General features: G+C 31.3%; 1 protein-coding gene across 1 annotated transcript; it reads left to right on the forward strand.

Moving 5' to 3' along the window:
* The first annotated feature begins 5,068 nt into the window (after positions 1 to 5,068).
* LOC124543345 (microprocessor complex subunit DGCR8-like) lies at positions 5,069 to 17,129 on the forward strand. Its single transcript, XM_047121546.1, has 10 exons — positions 5,069 to 5,210; positions 12,346 to 12,618; positions 12,762 to 12,889; positions 12,974 to 13,476; positions 13,682 to 13,788; positions 13,947 to 14,072; positions 14,597 to 14,784; positions 15,332 to 15,466; positions 15,612 to 15,731; positions 16,042 to 17,129. Exons 2-10 carry the CDS (start codon positions 12,360 to 12,362, stop codon positions 16,294 to 16,296), a joined length of 1,821 nt encoding a protein of 606 aa, XP_046977502.1. The 5' UTR covers positions 5,069 to 5,210; positions 12,346 to 12,359; the 3' UTR covers positions 16,297 to 17,129.
* The last annotated feature ends 1,629 nt before the right edge of the window (positions 17,130 to 18,758 follow it).

An 18,758-nucleotide genomic window follows, 5' to 3' on the forward strand; every position in this document is an offset into this window, starting at 1 on the left:
ACCATCGTTTCATTCAAAGGAATCATAAATTACCACAATTTTCTAATTAATTTTATAATTCTCAAGGTAATAAATTATGTAACTTGCATTTATGTTCTTACGTGCTAATATTATATTATTTCATATTGAGAGACGTACTCATATATAATTAGAGGACACATACAATTTAACAGTACTTATATTAATAAATTGTAATTTTTTAATATAAGGCCTGGTTGGTCGATTGGCCGATAGCCCTTTTATTTAGGACATAAATGAAGATTATAAATATAACAACATTCGAAACAAGAGCTCAGTAATCAGTCATCAATATCTAATTGACAAAGATTCAAATATTCTAAATTTAAAAACAAAAAACAAAACGCATTTAAGAAACAACAATCTAGAAGACATATTCGTACACATATGATGGATATATCTATTATATAGAATAATACAATATATTGTGATAATCAATCGACAATTGATAACTATTAACACTGGACATAGAATTCTCAATGCTCGTTTGGATTCCACGGCTATTTATCGACTATAGAATTGGAGTGTGGGAAACAACACATTTATTTAATAGAAACCTGTACCCCGGACTTCATAATTACGTAAGGTAGTTTCTATATATCTTTATCTATCTATAACACTTTATTAAGATAAAGAGTGTGTTTTGTTAGTTTCATGAACCATACTTATTTATTTGTTTCTTTTTTTGCGTTCTATCTAATTTTAAGACTGTCTTAAATTTAAATAATTAAAAATATCGACGGCAAATAACTTTCACAAAACTCGAAATAATACTTTAATATTGTCCGATATATTTTTAAATTTTCTCATAATGCCATTCTTTTTATTTTTTCGATAACGGCTGTGAAGTGACCGACGCCATTTCGATGCTAATCGTCTGGCCATTTCTCCACCCAAATTATTAGATCTACTGAAGTTCATAGTGTTGAAGCACTTTAATTTGTAATTAAACAGTCGCTCCTGTGATATATAGACCACCTGAATGTTTCACTATAAGGTTTTCAATAATTTCACTAAATTATAATGAAAAAGAAAAAACATTTGTAAAGTCAGAATGATTTTGTTTAAAACTCAATAAATTGAGTTATTTAAAATTATAATGAAAATTAAAGATAACTCAATGTATTGAGTCTCATAATATGCAATTTACTTTGATAAGGGTAAGCACGTTGTGATATTTAAATTAATAAATTCATAATTACATAGGTTTCGTCACTATCACTCATAACATCTTTGGGCAGCATTCATGTTCAACTCAAACAATACTTCACTTGGTGGTAGGACTTTGTGCAAGCCCGTCTGGGTAGTTACCACCCATTCATCAGTTATTCTACCGCCAAATAACAGTAGCTACTCAGTATTGTTGTGTTCCGGTTTGCAGGGTGAGTGAGCCAGTGTAACTACAGGCACAAGGGACATAACATATTAGTACCCAAGTTTGGTGGCACATTGACGATGTAAAGAAAAGTTAATATTTCTTACAGCGTCATTGTCTATGGGTGATGGTGACCACTTACCATCAGGTGGCCCATATGCTTGTCCGCCAAACTATACCATAAAAAAAACAAACAGAACTGATCCTTTATTTCAGGTATAATAAAACCGTTCATTATAGGTTTGAACTAGCCACTGCATTACCGCACCAATTTGAAGGTAAAATTAAATTTTGTATGCGATAATAACGTATCGTGTCGGACAGCCTGTCTAATGAAATAGACATCATCATAAGTAATTCAATAGCGGTGTGTGTAGGCATTCATATTAAATATCGCTACCTTTGTTCTATCACACAAAATGGTCTATCATGTATTTAAAATTAACGTGATTTTTTATGATATATATCTATTTAAAAAATAATAAAAGTAGTAGTAGCATTTCATAGTAGCTCCATTCAGTATCATTAGCGTTATTGCTTTGTCTTTGCTGACACCAGATAAGGTAAACATAAATACGCCCCCGGTGTGCGGTCGAACGATAGTAGGTATGTAACTAAAAATGTTATTCATACTCTCGGAATACTCTGCATCGCCCAAAACATTTGTCTGAGGCGTTCATTGGTCCCACAGCTGTTAACTAAGCGTGATGCAAAGGTAGCGCCAAATTCGACTTTAACAAAAACAAAACAATCACAAAATAAATTTAATATCACGGAAGCATCATAACACCTTTCTATATGATTTTATTAATGAGATATATCACGTTGTTAAAATGTATACATTTCTCTATTATTTTATAATCCTTTAACTTTCAAAATCAAGAAAAATTCGATTCAAAGAAATATGACCGATGACAGTCATCTGTAGATTTGATAAAAGTTTAAATAGTAAAATAATACATAGTCTGCATAGTGCAATGCGACGGAAGTCCAATCCAGACATAACTACTATTCCATCGAGGTCAGAGTCAACTCCCCTCGTGCCAATTATTTAGTTTATTCTCCCGTCCTCGCTTGCAAAAGCCCCCTCTTTAAACATATATGTCTACTAGCGGTGAAACTGTACGTTCATGTAAGATGGTAGTAACTCCCATGATTTTAATTTAATTTAATTTCAACTTTAGACGATGGCAATAAGACTCAGGAAATCCGATCAATAGTGGAACAGTTATAGCGTTTTGGAAGATAAAATAAAACTGCAAATTAATTACTTTTTTATTCATTTTCATAAACTTCATTTAAAATGTGCAGGTTCAATTATTTCTATACACTGTTTTTACTTAAGGAAAAACATATATCATTGGTAAAAAATATATTTCAATATATAATACTTTAGTACCCTTTTCGCGTTTCAATTTCTAGTTAAATTTTAATTTGTTGAAACTTTGAAATCAGTGATTAAAAATAGACCTCCGCAGTTGTTTTTAGATTTGACTAAAGGACAATTTGATAGGCCCTTACCAGCCTTAATTACTCTCGACAGTAATTGTAAATTAGCAAAAAAGCTGATGGGTAGTATATTCTATGATCATTACGATGTTATATTTTTTTTTCCAAATATTATAATTAATCAAAACAAGTATAATTGCTAATTAGTTGGAACACGTACTTTAAAATTTTCAAAGCGCCTAATCCTCGAAGATTCATGAAAATACATTAATAACAAATTAAAAAATAATAAAATCTCATAAATTTTCTTGTTCATTTTTTTCATACTGATTATTTATTTCATTTACTGCTAGGTAAAACTATTCATTTGAGCATTCCTCATAATAACAAAAATGTGACAAAGTAAAAAACGTGTATTGTATGAAGATACGACTTTTAAACTTATATATAGTACTGAGATTGTAAATCATGTTTAAAAGCATTAAATTACCTAACATTACTTGTCCTGTAAATTACTCAACCTAATGGAAAATAATATACTTACGGGTAGGTGAAAGGTACATAAAAAAATGTGTATCCCAATTAAGTAACAGTGATTACGAATCCAATAATTGAGCAGTGACAGTGATATTCGATTACCAATAATTAACGAAATTGGAAATGTTTCTTCCGATTAAGGGCATAATTTATAGGCTGACATTCGCTACTTACTTACAACTAGCGACAACCAGTGACGGAATACTTAACAAATGAAAATGCATTATTAATACTTGTACATGTAAATGTATTAAAATATAGATCGGACATTATATAATCTTTTCTACAATATAGCCAAAAATAATTCGTTAAATTGCAATCATATTTTACGGATCACAATATTTCGATCGACTAACGAATTTTGTAATCTTAAGGTGACATATGTACCAAATTCAGATTTTAGAAAATATTTCACGTTGCATAGTTTTGTTACACTTTTAAGCCATTTTCCATTAACGCGCCTGGAAGCAGTACATTATTGACTGATTTTTGTAAGCCTAACTTTTAATCAATGTACTGGTCCCATTTTAATATTCAGATTTTAAATTGTTGTTTTGATTTAATAATTTTTAAACAAAATTGCAAAGCAAAAGCAGCTTGCGCCAAACGCCAACAATACTAATTGACTGAAGGCAGATTTTTTCGCGACACAATAAAATAATAGGGAACATGCAAATATAATATTTATGAACAATTTGCTATTAAAATGTTAAAAAAATATACAAGACCACTTCAAGGTTTATATTTGATATAATTTTGTTTCTTTAGTAATAATTACAAATTAAAGTAACGTGAAACAGGACGTATTTTAAAACACTAAGAAAGCGTTCACTGACGTGACTAAACAAAAATTAATTGCGTTTTTCGAATTAAAATGAAAATTGGGTTTGTCAAAGCAGACTCCAGACTCCAATTTTATGTCAGAAGGTCTAGTCAAAAACTATTTATTTGAAAACTTTATTGAAGTAGATGAACACATTGGCACAAAACATACGTCAACAAAGTTTTTTTCGGAATATCGATAGTCCGTTTTAAACTTTCACAAATGTATCTCAAAGGTATAGAAAAAATGCAAAATTATGAAAGCCAGTAAGAACAAGTACGATAAGCCCAGTAACAGACAGCAGTGACGGCATACGAAATATAGATCCGTTTTCGCGAGAAAATTTAAATTTACATTTTGAAACCACATTTTTTGCAGTAAATTACATCGTTTTAGATTTTTAATATACTTGCCGTCTATCCTATATGGAGTTCTTTAAAATAAACACAAAAATAAAAAGTCGATAGAATTATTTTCAGAAAATTCTCCTTACTAGTTGTAGTAAAAAATAAGAAGAGCTCTGTAAAAATTATAATATTTATGCCCAAATATTAATAAAATATGTAGATTATAAATTAATATGAAAATTTTATCTCATTTAGTCAGGGATACCACTACATAAATTGTCTTTGATGGCGGTCTACATTTTGAAACTAATCAATTGGGCTTTGTAACTAAAGTTTGATGTTATTGTTTTCATAACAGGCTACAAAGTCGCAATATTTAAATACAATAAAGATTTTAATGAAAATGTTACAATTAAATGTGGGCTTGCCAGCTAAGAGTTTAAATCATTATTAATTTTGTTTATTTTATATCAACACCACAACACTGCTGCCGATAAACATTACTGGCAACACTGAAAATGTATTGATTAGTTGTTTGTATATACTAATGATTTATTGATTTTTCATACCTATTAGTTGTATTTGTCCTTGACTTAACTCTTTTTCATCTGGCATTGATGCAGAGTGGACCGTTTATATTCAGACTTGCAGACAAGATCAGGTAAGAAAAAAAATGCTATGCGATATTACTTTGTGGTCTTGTGCCCTTGCGAAATGTAATATATTTAATATATACTAAAAACTATTATAATTAATATTCCGTCAGCTGGCAGCCACTTTTGACTAACGTGTGAGGTACCTTTTTGAAATGGCGTACGCTTGATTTAAACCTAGTAAATTAAGAAAATCTTACTCTGGCAGCATCAAAGCAGTTGGAACAATACTTCTTTTTATTTTATGTTAAATAATTTTCACTATAGGTCTTATTGAATATTTAATGCTCGAAATTTCTCTTTATAAAAATTCCTGGCAGAGATATTTAAAGTTGTCAACAAAGATTTCATTGTTTTGTTTTGTTTATACTTTATAAACAAAATTTACAGCCAAATTCTATTGGAATGTAGGAAACATTCCAATAGAATTTGGTTAAGGGCAAAATTTTCTTATGGTATCACAATGAATATTATTTTTTTATTGGCATTGTGAAACAACATTGTTACCTATTTTATAAATTAGGTATGACTGATCGGGTAGAGAATCATCATCTATAAAGTGACAATATTTTCAAACCCCAGACTCATCTGAATAAGTAAGTCTAGTTCTACATTAATGTTAAGGCACGGATCAGAGTAAGATTTTCTCTTAAGCAATTTCACTTAAATATTATGTTAATTATTAACATTTTACCTATTTCCAACCAACGTTGCTTGAAAGTGCTTGCCGGCTCTTTCACTATGGTATTTTATATTTCTATACATTCATGAAAGCCAATTACCACATTGTATATATTTCTGAACTGTCATTTTTTCAGGAGCCATCTTTTATGTAATGTATTATCTTCAGGGGTATTGATGCGGTTATTTCTTTTATTTTTGTGGCGGTTTTGCTAAAGATTGTACTTTGTGTTATATTGAAGTCAATTTCTCGTAAATCCGCTGTCTCTTCATTATAATGACTTGGTAGTTTGCTGAAAGCAACATAGAATGTCGGCATCTAGCGATGGGAAACATCCAATTGTTAATCTTCATTGGATATTTATGCTGTTGGTAGTTGTTGATATTTCTTTGTCTCTTTATATTGAATGCTGGACTATTATTGTATTATAGGCAGAATATTTATATATATATACATAAAATAGCATTTTTAAGTAATAAATATTTTCCTCTTTACTCAGTTTTCTTATAAGGATTTTTTTCAGCAATATGTCAAAAAATATATTGTAAAATTCAATACGAACAACAAATAAGATAGATATATAATGATAGATAGATATTGATTTGCACTCTTTAAGCCCTCTCTTGATATTGTGAATGTTTTTATCTTTAATATGTTAAATAGCAATACACATTGCTGTGTAAATTTGTATTGTGAATGATATTTATTATAATTGGTCGGAGCCAATACAACTGTCTATCCCCTTACTGACATATCTTTTCACATATGTGATATAAATATCTTATTAATCAAATATCATATTATAATTTTTTTCTTTCAATGTAATGTAAAGTAAATATTATTATATATCAATTGTATTTCAAATTAATTGTATATGTATATTGTAATTGTTATCTTTAGTTAAGTTATGTTTAAAAAAATATGATTATAATAATTTAGCTGTTACATCTTTGTTAAATGCATGTTTTTGGTTTTTATTTAATATTATAAAGTTTTATTTTGTGATAAATATGAATAAAAATATTTAAACAGTTTTTCTTTTTTTTCTTTTACTTTTTATATAATTAAATGGCTACTGATTAATACGATATAGTTCTAGTGATCTGATGACTATGAAAAATATATAAATCAAAGTTTTTTTGGTGTTCTTTCAAAATATAACATGCTTAATCTTTTAGCCTAAGTAGCCTATATATGTATTTGAATAAATTGAATATACCTTTATGATCTATGGAATATTTCAAAGTCTTTATAATTTATATAATTTAGAAAAATCAAATATTTAATTAAAGATGCTCATAATATTTTTAAATTCTTATTAAATAAATCTGTTATTCAAATAAAAATAGTATAAACAAAAGAAAAATGAGCATATACCAAAAATGTTCAATCGGATGTAGGGCAACATACCCAATAGTCAGCCTTTTAGTGAGGAATTAAATTTAGTTAATTTATACTTTGAACATGAAAAACTTTGCATGAAAATAACCACTGTATTATGAAAAGTTATTTATTAAATTTTGTGAAAAAATTAACAAAACATGAAACTTCTGTTAGAATCATAGGAAAAAAAAGCCATAATCATAGTATGGCACTTTTTCCCAGTGCTCAGCCTCATTTCTCCACAAGTCAGCCATGACTTACCCTAAAGTCAGCCCCTCACCAACTTTGCATATTTGGCATAAAAATTTCTTATCACATATGTTTTCATACATATCCTCAGCGAATTCAGTGCATTTTAAATGGTACCATGCAGGGCAATTATCACAACCAATATTTTTCAGGTCGTTTATTTCGGTATCGCTAGTCATATCCTCTTCACAATTATTACATCTTATCTTGTTTATAGTAGGTACAGGTCCTATTGTTCTATTTCTTTTACTTTGGTTAGAATTCAACAGCATTTCCGCTTTCCTTTTTGCGCTGCTTCTTTCTTTTTTTGTTTCTCTTCTTCTTTCTTTGCCTTAATTTCAAGTCTTTTCAGTTTCTTACTTATTATTTCGTTCTTTTTCTGTTCCTTTATTTCTTCTTTTTGTCTTTCAAACTGTCTCCACTCTTCGGAAGAAATACCTTCTATTATATTCATTGATTTTATCTTATTTTTTGATCTAGTTACAGCAGGTAAGGTAAAAAACTTATTTAAAACGGGCAACACATCTCCAGCTTTCACAATCACATCAAACAATATTTTTATTTTGTTTTCTATATATATTATATTTGTTTTTGTTAACCTCGTGCAGTACAGGTTTCATATTTATTGTCACGTCTTGTTCAGTTTTGTTTTTGATAAAGTCAACGTTACTAGCTGTTCCTATGTCTTTCACATTATCCATTACATAATTATTATTTTCTAAGATCAATGCTTCTCTTGTATTTTCCATTTCATAGCAGGTATGTATTTCTTGTTAAACGCCTTCATTTTCTTTATCAATTATACCATGAATAGTACTTATACCTAGTTTGATGTCTTTCTTTTCGATATAGTTTTCCGAAATTGATTCCGATGTCTCATTTGTTGGGCATTCTTTAACACAGTCGCCGTCCTGATCACTTGCAACAAACATTGGTGTCTGGTCTTGAATTTCAAAAATTTCGAAATTTCGAAAATCACATTGGTGAATCACTGCAACGTCAGTTGTGATTTCAAACTCGTTCGAGAATAACGTTTCTTCAGTAAAGTTATCTAAATTATTTTCTAATGTGTAATCACCTATCACTGTCAAACTTACGAGTTCAGTATTTTCATTTGATCCTGATGCTATTTTTAATTGGTTTTCATCAATACCACAGGCAGAAATGTTATCAATTGTAGAAACCCTAGTTGAATTGTTTGTTGAATTTAAACTTTCAGGTCCTGTCATATTTATTACCGCTCTCAAAACATTGATAACAGTTGTTGTGTCTACTCCAACATTTTTAAGCTCATTATCTAGATGATTAATACACTTAATGGCGGTATTCAAATACCAGTTCTTAATTTTGGTACCTGAAGACTTTGAATTTTTGGTAATGTAATTTTTTACACATTTTGAGTAGTCCAAAGCGCTTGGATCGTATGTGTATAATCCACATTTGCGAAAACCGTTGATGATTGATCTAGACAAATTTTCTTTATCTAAGAGCTTTTCAAGTAATCGACAAAATGTGGCCTTGGTCAAAACACTATTGACATTTTCAGGTTGAGTTGAAAGGCTTAAACACACTCACGTCAGCGGGCTGAATCATATGTGTTGCATTTGGTGGAAGTGCATAAAGGATAATACCGTTATCGTGACAATATTCGCTGAGACGCATTGTTAAGTGACTCTTGTGGCCATCAACAAAAACGAGAACAGGTTTTTTCATTTTTTCTTTTTCCACCCATGCGTTCAGACCTTTATCAATGTAATCATAAAAAAATTCTAATTTCATCCAACCCGTTTCTGACTTTCCCAATAACCATCCATCAGGCATACTGTTAATAACATCTTTTGGTGGTCTTACAAAAAAACTACACAAGGAGTAAAATTTTTCCGGACGCCGATATAAATATCAGGACTGTAACTGCTTCTTTTTCTATGCCTTTTACCATTTGGTAGACATTTTTGTAGCCTCTTGGTGCAATCACTTTTCCAGTCTTGGGGCATATAAAAAAACTAGTTTCATCACCGTTAAGTATTCGGTCAGGGTCGGTCAAAATATCAGTTGCGTTTATATATTCTAAATGCTTCATAAGTTCAGCAAACCACTTCCGAATACCTTCTTCAGTTACAGCAGCTCGACCCTTAGATATATTTTCAGGTGTCCTCTCACTTAACTCGGGATTTCTTCTAAGAAATGATTGGTACCATTTCTTCCCTGGTCTATTATTTACAAATGGGTTAAGTATTTTATCTTCAGATATAATATTATGGACGGTATTTACCACTTTTTCAATGCAGTTTCTTCAGTTTTGGTGAGCACTGAATCCGGTCCCATTTTACGGGGTAAGTCTGGAACCCTTAAATGTAGTCGATCTTGTAACGTCCCTCGCGGAACCATAAAAACTCGACTAGCTTCACTAATCTTCATACCTTGTCTAATCTCAGCCATAGCCTTTGTCAATTGTTCTTCTTTATATTGGTGGATAGGTCTTTTGGACATGATGGAAATCTAAAACAATGTCCACACATAAATTGAACTCTGATTTAAGACTTTATAACTTGACTTTAGTGCAACAGAACTAACGGCTGTTTACTGGATTCTTAGACCCATCGGTGCTCGGCCATTAACATGCAATTGTATTTGAACGCGGCTGACTACTGGTAAAATACAGAATTCGTATTAGAAAAGTTAAGTCCAAAATATTAAGCAAAGGAAAGTTAATCCGCTCCGTTAATTTCAGCTAAATCTAAGTTATTCCCAAGAAAACTAGTAGTCAGCCACTTAAGGCTGATCACTGGATCTGCAGTCAAAAATCACAACCCAGTAGTCGGCCGCATACCATACATTACAATATATTAAACAAATAAAATTTTTACTATCGTTGTTTTTATAGTAAAATAATCATTTTATCATAACACAATATGATCAGCCACTGTAAATAACAACATATTAACACAAAAACTTACCGAATACTCGGACGAGCTTCATTAGGAAAAAAATAGTAACAATGGCGCGTATCGTCACGTCGGTGACAGCAGTGCATTTGACAGAATATTGGTTTGTATGTGTGCGAACTAGCCAATCATGAGACTAGGATTCATTCAAACACAATTTTAATGGTGTAAACAAATATTGACACTATTTATAAAAAATAAAGGCTGTAAAGGCTGAGTACTGGTACATGGCTGACTATTGGGTATTTTACCTATGTGCTAAACGAAAACTTATCAAATTGAATTTCTTTCTAAATTATTAACATTATTAATACATATTTTAATATCATGCTTAATATACAAGTAAAATCATGAGTTCAGTGAACAAAACAGCAGTGTAAACTCAAAAAACATAAACCCCTTTCTACTATACATAATAGGGTAGTTAAAAACCTTTATTAATATAGAATTCAGAAAACCAAATCTATGAATGTATGAACCGGGTACTAAATAAATATTCAGTAATTAAGTAGGTAAACCTACTTTTAGTTAAATGCCTATTATTATAAATACACTAAAAATAAAATATATTTAAAAACGACGCCCTTTAAAATCTGTCAAATCTATAGGCATGATATATTATGATATCACTACGATTGAACAAAAAGCGTAAACATATGATTTTTTCGGCACTTACGACGTACGGTGGCTAGAAAACTAATTTATAGAAGCGAAGTATATTTTAGATGCACTAAATGACATTATGAAGATTTATCCTTGCAGCGAAATTCAGTTCTAACTATTAACAGTATTTCATCAAGTTGTTTAAACCTATTGATAATGAACTATATAGTCATGATACTACTATTAATCATGATACTATCATAAAATTTTAATCGTGTTTAACGGAAAAATGTGAACAAAAAGGGGTCACAATTGCGCAACTAATGTTTTCTTATTTTTATAGGTTAGTTCGGAATAGTAGGTTTCCATAGGTACCAACACTGAATAGGTTCTAGGTTGGGTAGTTCTAGACTTTGTCCATTATTGACAATCAAATGAATGAATAAAAGTTATTGGAAATATAAAATTAAAAAAAAAATTAGATTTCTTAGAATCAGAAATTACCAAAAGATACATTCCAATGAAGGTTGAGTTAGCTTTGATGCAGTCCTACTTTATTATTTCTTTCGTATTTAATGTCAAGGAAATATAGACCATAGCAAAATCGAAACAACGGAATGCTTTTTATTTTCATACAATTCGCTCTATGTCTATAGACAAGGCCTGAAAATCGGGTCGTACGAATTTTTTTCACTAGTTCACACAGCAATTTCAACAGACAGCTTTTTCATAGCAGTATAATTGAATAGCAACTTATTAAGTTCGAACTTTCGGAGACCGATGCAAAAAAGTCTCGATTCGCTTATTAATTCATTACCGTCTGATATTAAATCCAGCCTTGACGATCTAAATCTACCATTTCGAGACCTAACTGAACGACAACGCCCCCCAATTTACACCGAGGTTTGACTTCTCACGTGATGGGAAATAAAACTGATTATTTTTATGTTTAATATTGCCTTATTACATTTCCTATAATTGTTGGACTTTAAATAAGACTTTATCTATTGGTGATTATTTATAATCTAGTATTAAGATTATAGTTTAAATTGCTTAATATTAAAAAGTCACCAAAGATGTAATCAAATAAAAGAAAGATCAACTTCACGAACATAAATACATCTGGTTATGAAAAATCGGTTGAAAGGATTAATTTGTATCTTTTCCTTTTTAAAATCGAGTTATGTCACAATATACATTCCTAATAATTTACACTACTAATTAATAATAATAAGTGACATTCTGATGTTGTTATAGTTAGTTAGTTAATTTATGTTTTAGGGAAAAACTTGAAAATGAGTGAAGGGCAGGAAATAGGTTCTCCGCCAGAAAATAAACTAAAAACAGAAAATAGTAATGATGATAATGGCGAGAACAACAACGCCATTGAGAACCTTCCAACATCTCAAGAACAAATGGATATTGATGATAAAATAGAAAATATGGCTCTTCCGCTGGAGTTAGATAAAGAAGATGGGTTAAAAACACAAAAGGAGAACTCCAAGGAGAAATCCAAAAAGTCTGGACAAACGTCGTCGGGTCAAAGTGCTGATGGTACTTCAAAAATTTATTAAACGTTGTAATTATTGTCTAATTCATTTATAATTAAAACATATGTTGGATCTTTGCTCGAAATCCTTATTTATATTTATTGTTTTATGTATTCTGTAAGCTACAGCAAATTAGTTTTATTGCAGAAAAAAATACTAAACGCGACTTTCTTCCGTCCGATTGGAAAGTAATTTGGCACGATAGTGGCGTACCGATATACATGCATAAACCCACACGTGTATGTACCCTTTCCAAACCATATGTTCCTGAAGCGGTAAGGATAGATAACAATATAGTTCATATTATAATTTCTATTTTTCATATATAAACAGAATTTCATTGAAAACCTTACTTTTAGAATAAGGGAATTCCAATGAGTTCTATACCTTATGTGTCTCAAAGACGCGCCTTGGAATACGAAGAGGAAAAGATATCAAGTGATCGTCTAGCCCAGGAACAGAAGCAAAATATAAAATCCACTGAAACTCAAAAAAATCTAAATTTGGGATCTGATGAGAATAAAATGGATGTTAGTAATCTGCTTGCATCTTCAAGCGCTGCTGTTGAAAAAGAACCGTCAAATGAAGACAAAGCAATGGACATAGTAGATGAGGATGAAGAAGGGAAACAGGATGTAGCTGCTTGCATAGGTTACTCTGATAGTAAGGGATTTAGAACCTGCAGTCCTAGTAGTAGTGGCAGTAGCCACGTACCGTTGAGTCAGGACAGCTCCGCGCCTGCGTCACAGCAAAGCGAATCTCCTAACACTAATAGTGAATTTCAATACCATGTACGCGCGGAAATAAATGAGGCCTGCATGAATAATATCAAATTGGAGCCTTTTAATCACGGGCGAACTAAGTAAGTGTCTTAAATTTCAAAATAAAGTAAAATATAAAATATTATTGACAAATACAGTGGCCGCCGCACAAGTCAAGCCTGTTTTGCGGTTACCAAAAGATTATTTCAATTAAATAATAGATATTTTAAAATTTTAAAAGTTATTTCCGGAATAAATATAATATTAGTAATATTTAGACGGGTAAATTTTTGCTTTTATCTGCAGTCATGTCGGCCGAGCCAGCCGACCAACGAAGCCGACTTTTCATTCTCGTCGAGATTCTAATTTTGCTTCGACATCCACGAGCTACAGACCACGGCCTCGACATCATGGTACTGTGGCTAACAATATAAAGGATACTATTTTTTAATAGTTTCAATGCCTACATTACATTAAATAAAATTGTTATCATTTTTCTTTAAATTACATTTTTTATTATATTTTTATCAATGTAGTTAACGTTTACTAAACAATTATATTATATAAACAGGATCTCGCGCTATGCCATCTATCCAGCCGGAAGTTACATCTAACGAGGCTCGTTACTTGTCCATGTTTCACGAGTACGTGTGTAGTACATTGCAAAAACAGCCAACTTTCGTGTACAAACAGAGCGGTAAGACGATCACTTCTGTGTAAATAGCCATAACGAAATATGCTGAAGTAGAGAATTGCTTGATGTAAATTGTTAGAAACCTCGAATTTCCATATGAGACCAACTAAAGCGATAGGTGCATCATTTTCCATTCCGTTTTTAATATAAAATGTACCAAAAACTATACATCAAGGTAATGTTTCATAAATATACTGTAGTCGTTTAGTTGATGAGGTTAAAACCGTAACGAAGATTTCTTAAAAACTTATAATTCTTTGTGTGAATATGTGGCTCGTTTATTAAAATAATTCGCTTGAACGCATCACATCTTTTAGCCATCTGGCCATTTTAGGTAGTACTATCTTACCTAAATAAAAAATAAGGTTTTATATCTTTAACCGGAAGATGTATCATAGCATCTGTTTATGATACTATTTTTTTAAATATGATACCTTGTGGTTAAAATGTAGGATGGATTCTGATTTTATCTGCTTTGTTTGTCTTCATTTACAACATCTTCTGCTATTGTCCTTTTGGGATCACAGCTAAGTCATCAATGATAAAAGCCACCGTGCTGATTGGCAACGATCAGTATGGTGTGGGATACGGCTACAGCAAACGGGAGGCTAAGTTTAACGCCGTACGCTCGTCCATGCAAAGGCTTATACCTGAGGTGCACCGTTTTCTTCTACAGCCAGTGTCACAGCGCCCAACCAGTCCGAATATTTACGTAGTGAGTTGTTAATATGTGATTTATTATTTCTATAAAAGCTTTAGTGTTATTTGACTACCTTTTTGCATAAGCGCTTACAAACACCAATCAATAGTAAAGAAATAGTAAAAAAAAGTAAAGTAACAGCCTGTACATTTCCCACTGCTGAAATAAGGCCTCCTCTTCCATTAAGGAGAGGGTTTGGAATATATTCCAACACGCTGTTCCAATGCTGGTTGGTGGAATGCACATGTGGCAGATTTTCGATGAAATTAGACACATGCAGGTTTCCTCACGATGTTTTCCTTCACCGCCAAGCACGAGAAGAATTATAAACACAAATTAAGCACATATATGTATATAGTGGTGCTTGCCTGGGTTTGAACCCGCAATCATCGGTTAAGATGCACGCGTTCTAACCACTGGGCCATCTCAGCTCACTCCATTTCCATTTTTATTTGGATTACATATATTCATCAAACATGAGCTGAGCGTGAGCGTTACAGTTCATAATAGTTATAAATAGTTGTAGCCTGTCTAGAGTAAGACACGAGGAATATGATTCCAGGGCTTTGATTATCTTGGGATCACAGACCCGATGGTCTTAGATTGTGACGAGGCCACGCACGAGACGGCTCCGCATGATGTGTTGCTCGCTTCTATGAGCAAAATGGGAAATAAGGAGTCCCATGTACAAATTCAGGTATTCGAATATTAATTCGAATATTTATTTTCAATATAAAAAAATATACTATCTTATGCTTTTTTATAAAAAAAAATGACAAATGACAGTAAATTTAAATTAAGAACATAATGATTTGAAAATTATGTTTTTATTCTCTTTTTAGACCAGGCGTTTAAAATATAACTGCATTGAGCTGACAATGCAAGTGAACCAGCACAGTGCCACTGTGCTCGACAACAACAGGAGATCCGCTAAGCAGCGTGCTGCTCAGGTTATTCTACAGGTAACTTTAAATAATTAGTTCTTAAATATTATTCATCTTAATATCCGTTATAGAGACCAATTTCAGGTTGATTATTAACCTAGTTAATTAGAAATAACAGCATCACATGAACATGCGTTATGTTTTGCATGTTTGATTTTTCGAATTTGTCAGAGTGATTAAATACTGACGGCAAAATTTCAATTAAACTACAATATAAGTTTCCTCTGAGCATAGTTATATAATGATACTTGTTTTTAAATTCTTGTTTATGTTATTTCTCATTCATAGAAAATTAAATAATACTTAAACATTGTTGTATACCAATTAGGCGCTACACCCAACAGTATTGTCGTATGGATCCTTACTACGTTTGTACGGAATAAAATTCGTCACAAGAAGCAATATGACAAGGCGCCAAAGGAGGCGCAGGATTCGTGGAAGATCCCACAGCGAGTCCCATCGATACATACTGAGCAGACTCCGGGATGAAATGATTATAGTTCGCGAACGAGACGAGATCTATGCCAGGGCGGCGGCCGGTAACTGGTTCTTTCAGTCCTCACCAGAATGTGAAACTGATTAAATGAAACATGGAATGCAAGCTACATTCAAATAAAAAAAAATCCTATTCAATACCTTCTTAGTGTCCTAACCTGTTCAACAGTACTCGATAGCCGCATAACACTATTTCAACACAAACTTTATACTGTTGTAGTTGATGTACACAACAAATCAAATCCCTTTAATATGAATGATCATAGTAGTGTATACTGAGTAAATACAGAAAACATATAGATCTCCCATTTCCTTTTTTAAAGCTGCTAACAGCTTAAATATCATGTTACGAGGATTTATAAAAAAAACATCTTCATATATTTCCCGTATTTATCTGGTTTTAAACCAAGAAATATTCAAGGGTGCAATTATTACGGCTTTATCAGTAATATGTCGTACGCTTAATCAAAAACAGACTTAACTTAAAAATTGAATATTTAAATGGTGATTTAATGATTAAACGCGTATGACAAATATAAGTATGATTGTATATACAAATACAAACAAGACATTTACGCGACTGCAATTAATATTGATAATGGTCATATATCTCTTTCTTACTAACACCAACGTTTTTGATGTCAAAACATAAATTATTTATGAGACTTGCACAAATCATCTATCCAAATAGATGTCGTTTTTAAAATATTCCTTTTTTTGATTAAGCGTGCGCTGTATGTATCATTATTACTCTTATTATATTATACTCGATATATTATACTCTTGTCTAGTAATTAAGCGTTTTTCGCGATTTAATGGATGTTGTCACCAATGTTGAGTAAGTATACGATTCCTAACAATTTCTATTTTATAAATATTTTTTGTATTGGTGAAATTGTTTTTCAACCAAACTATGCCATCATAATTTACACGTGATTAATCGCATTTTTAAACGGCTCATGGCTGGACTCTCCGATATAATGTATATTTAATTGAGTATTTAAATTTCATAAAGATATAATTACATAATATACTATATTATTAAATACACATAATTATGCTTGTAGAAGATATGAGTTGTGTAATGTAAACAGACAAATGTAAAGGCGAATCTTTTTAGGGTATTGGTAAAGTGAGTACTACATTACGCCGAAAACATACTTTTTTTATTTTTCCATATCAATCTCGTATACTTACACATCAGTACCATATATGTACGCACAATTTTAAAAGATTAGGAATAAATAGGTAAGAATAAATTTACTCATTTGTATGTACCTATTCGATGTTAGGGTGTAAGATGGCATTTACTTAGAAGCGGATTTAAGTTACGTTAAATCTTAGGCATATTGTGTGCTATATACTATTTTTTACCCTTTGTTTTTAAATTCATACCATTCTATGGTATATATATTTCTATTACGTTTATCTTTTGTTTTTGTTTAATTATTTTTTTTTATAAATAACGTCCACGAAAGTTTAACTACTTTGTACCAGAAAAGTAAGAGTTCTAAAATATTAGTAGTATATGTCATTATAACGCACAGCTAGGTAGGAAAAAATAAATGCTGCACTGACTAAATAGCTTGGGAAAAAGGAGAAGAGGGAAGACTAAATCGAATAGCTAATTTAAAAAATTGGCACTCTTCAACGTCGTTGCCAGTGACTTAAATCCGCTCCAGCATATTTTAAAATATGTGTACCTAATTTTAAGGCTAGTCGAATATAACCCCATAGTTGATAAATGTTCTCATTCCTTCCTCGAGATGAGCTTTTTGGGTAATTTTGAAAAAATGGCAGGTCTTTGTCTTATAAAGACATTATTATTTTTGTAATAAATACAAGATATATATAATCATATTTTAAAAAAAGAGTTTTGATGTTATAACATCTATAAAGGACAATGCCCATTTGTGACAACGCTAATGAAATAAGCTGTGCCCGTATATTATTTATTCATAATATAAAATTTGTATATTTTATATTTAACCATATATTACCAAACTCTAAATTCTCTTTAGATATCTTGATTATTTTGAAAGGTCTAAAAGTTATATATTCCTAATCTAAATTATCTCTTATTAATTTATGTTTCAGACAAAAGTTGTTCGTTCAATGCACCCAATGCATAAATTTGTACGAGAACGTTTATTGATTCTACTATGTCCACGATAAGCAGTCTTGGTTCATAGATCAATCTCACATCGATTAGATCTTCTTATTTTGTTAAGTTAATGTTTATTAATTATATTCAAACAATTATTGCTCTCAGCATCATTGTCTTTTCCTGGAGATAAAGAATTGTGCTTCGTTTGTGGCATATAAGTTTTCTTCAAAATCGTAGTCACCTTGTACAATTAAACCGTTCTGAGATGACATTCAACAGGATCTTACTCGTTTGGTAGGTATCAATTTTCATTGATTTCATTGTGGCACCAAAATTTTAATTAAGTCGATAAGTCGACATGGGCATTGTTCTTTACTCTATTCCGTCCTGCCAAAATTGGTGTTGTGACGATATAATCCGCCTTTGGTTGCATTATATATTAA

This window comes from Vanessa cardui, chromosome Z (assembly GCF_905220365.1).
Source record: "Vanessa cardui chromosome Z, ilVanCard2.1, whole genome shotgun sequence".
Classification (NCBI taxonomy): domain Eukaryota; kingdom Metazoa; phylum Arthropoda; class Insecta; order Lepidoptera; family Nymphalidae; genus Vanessa; species Vanessa cardui.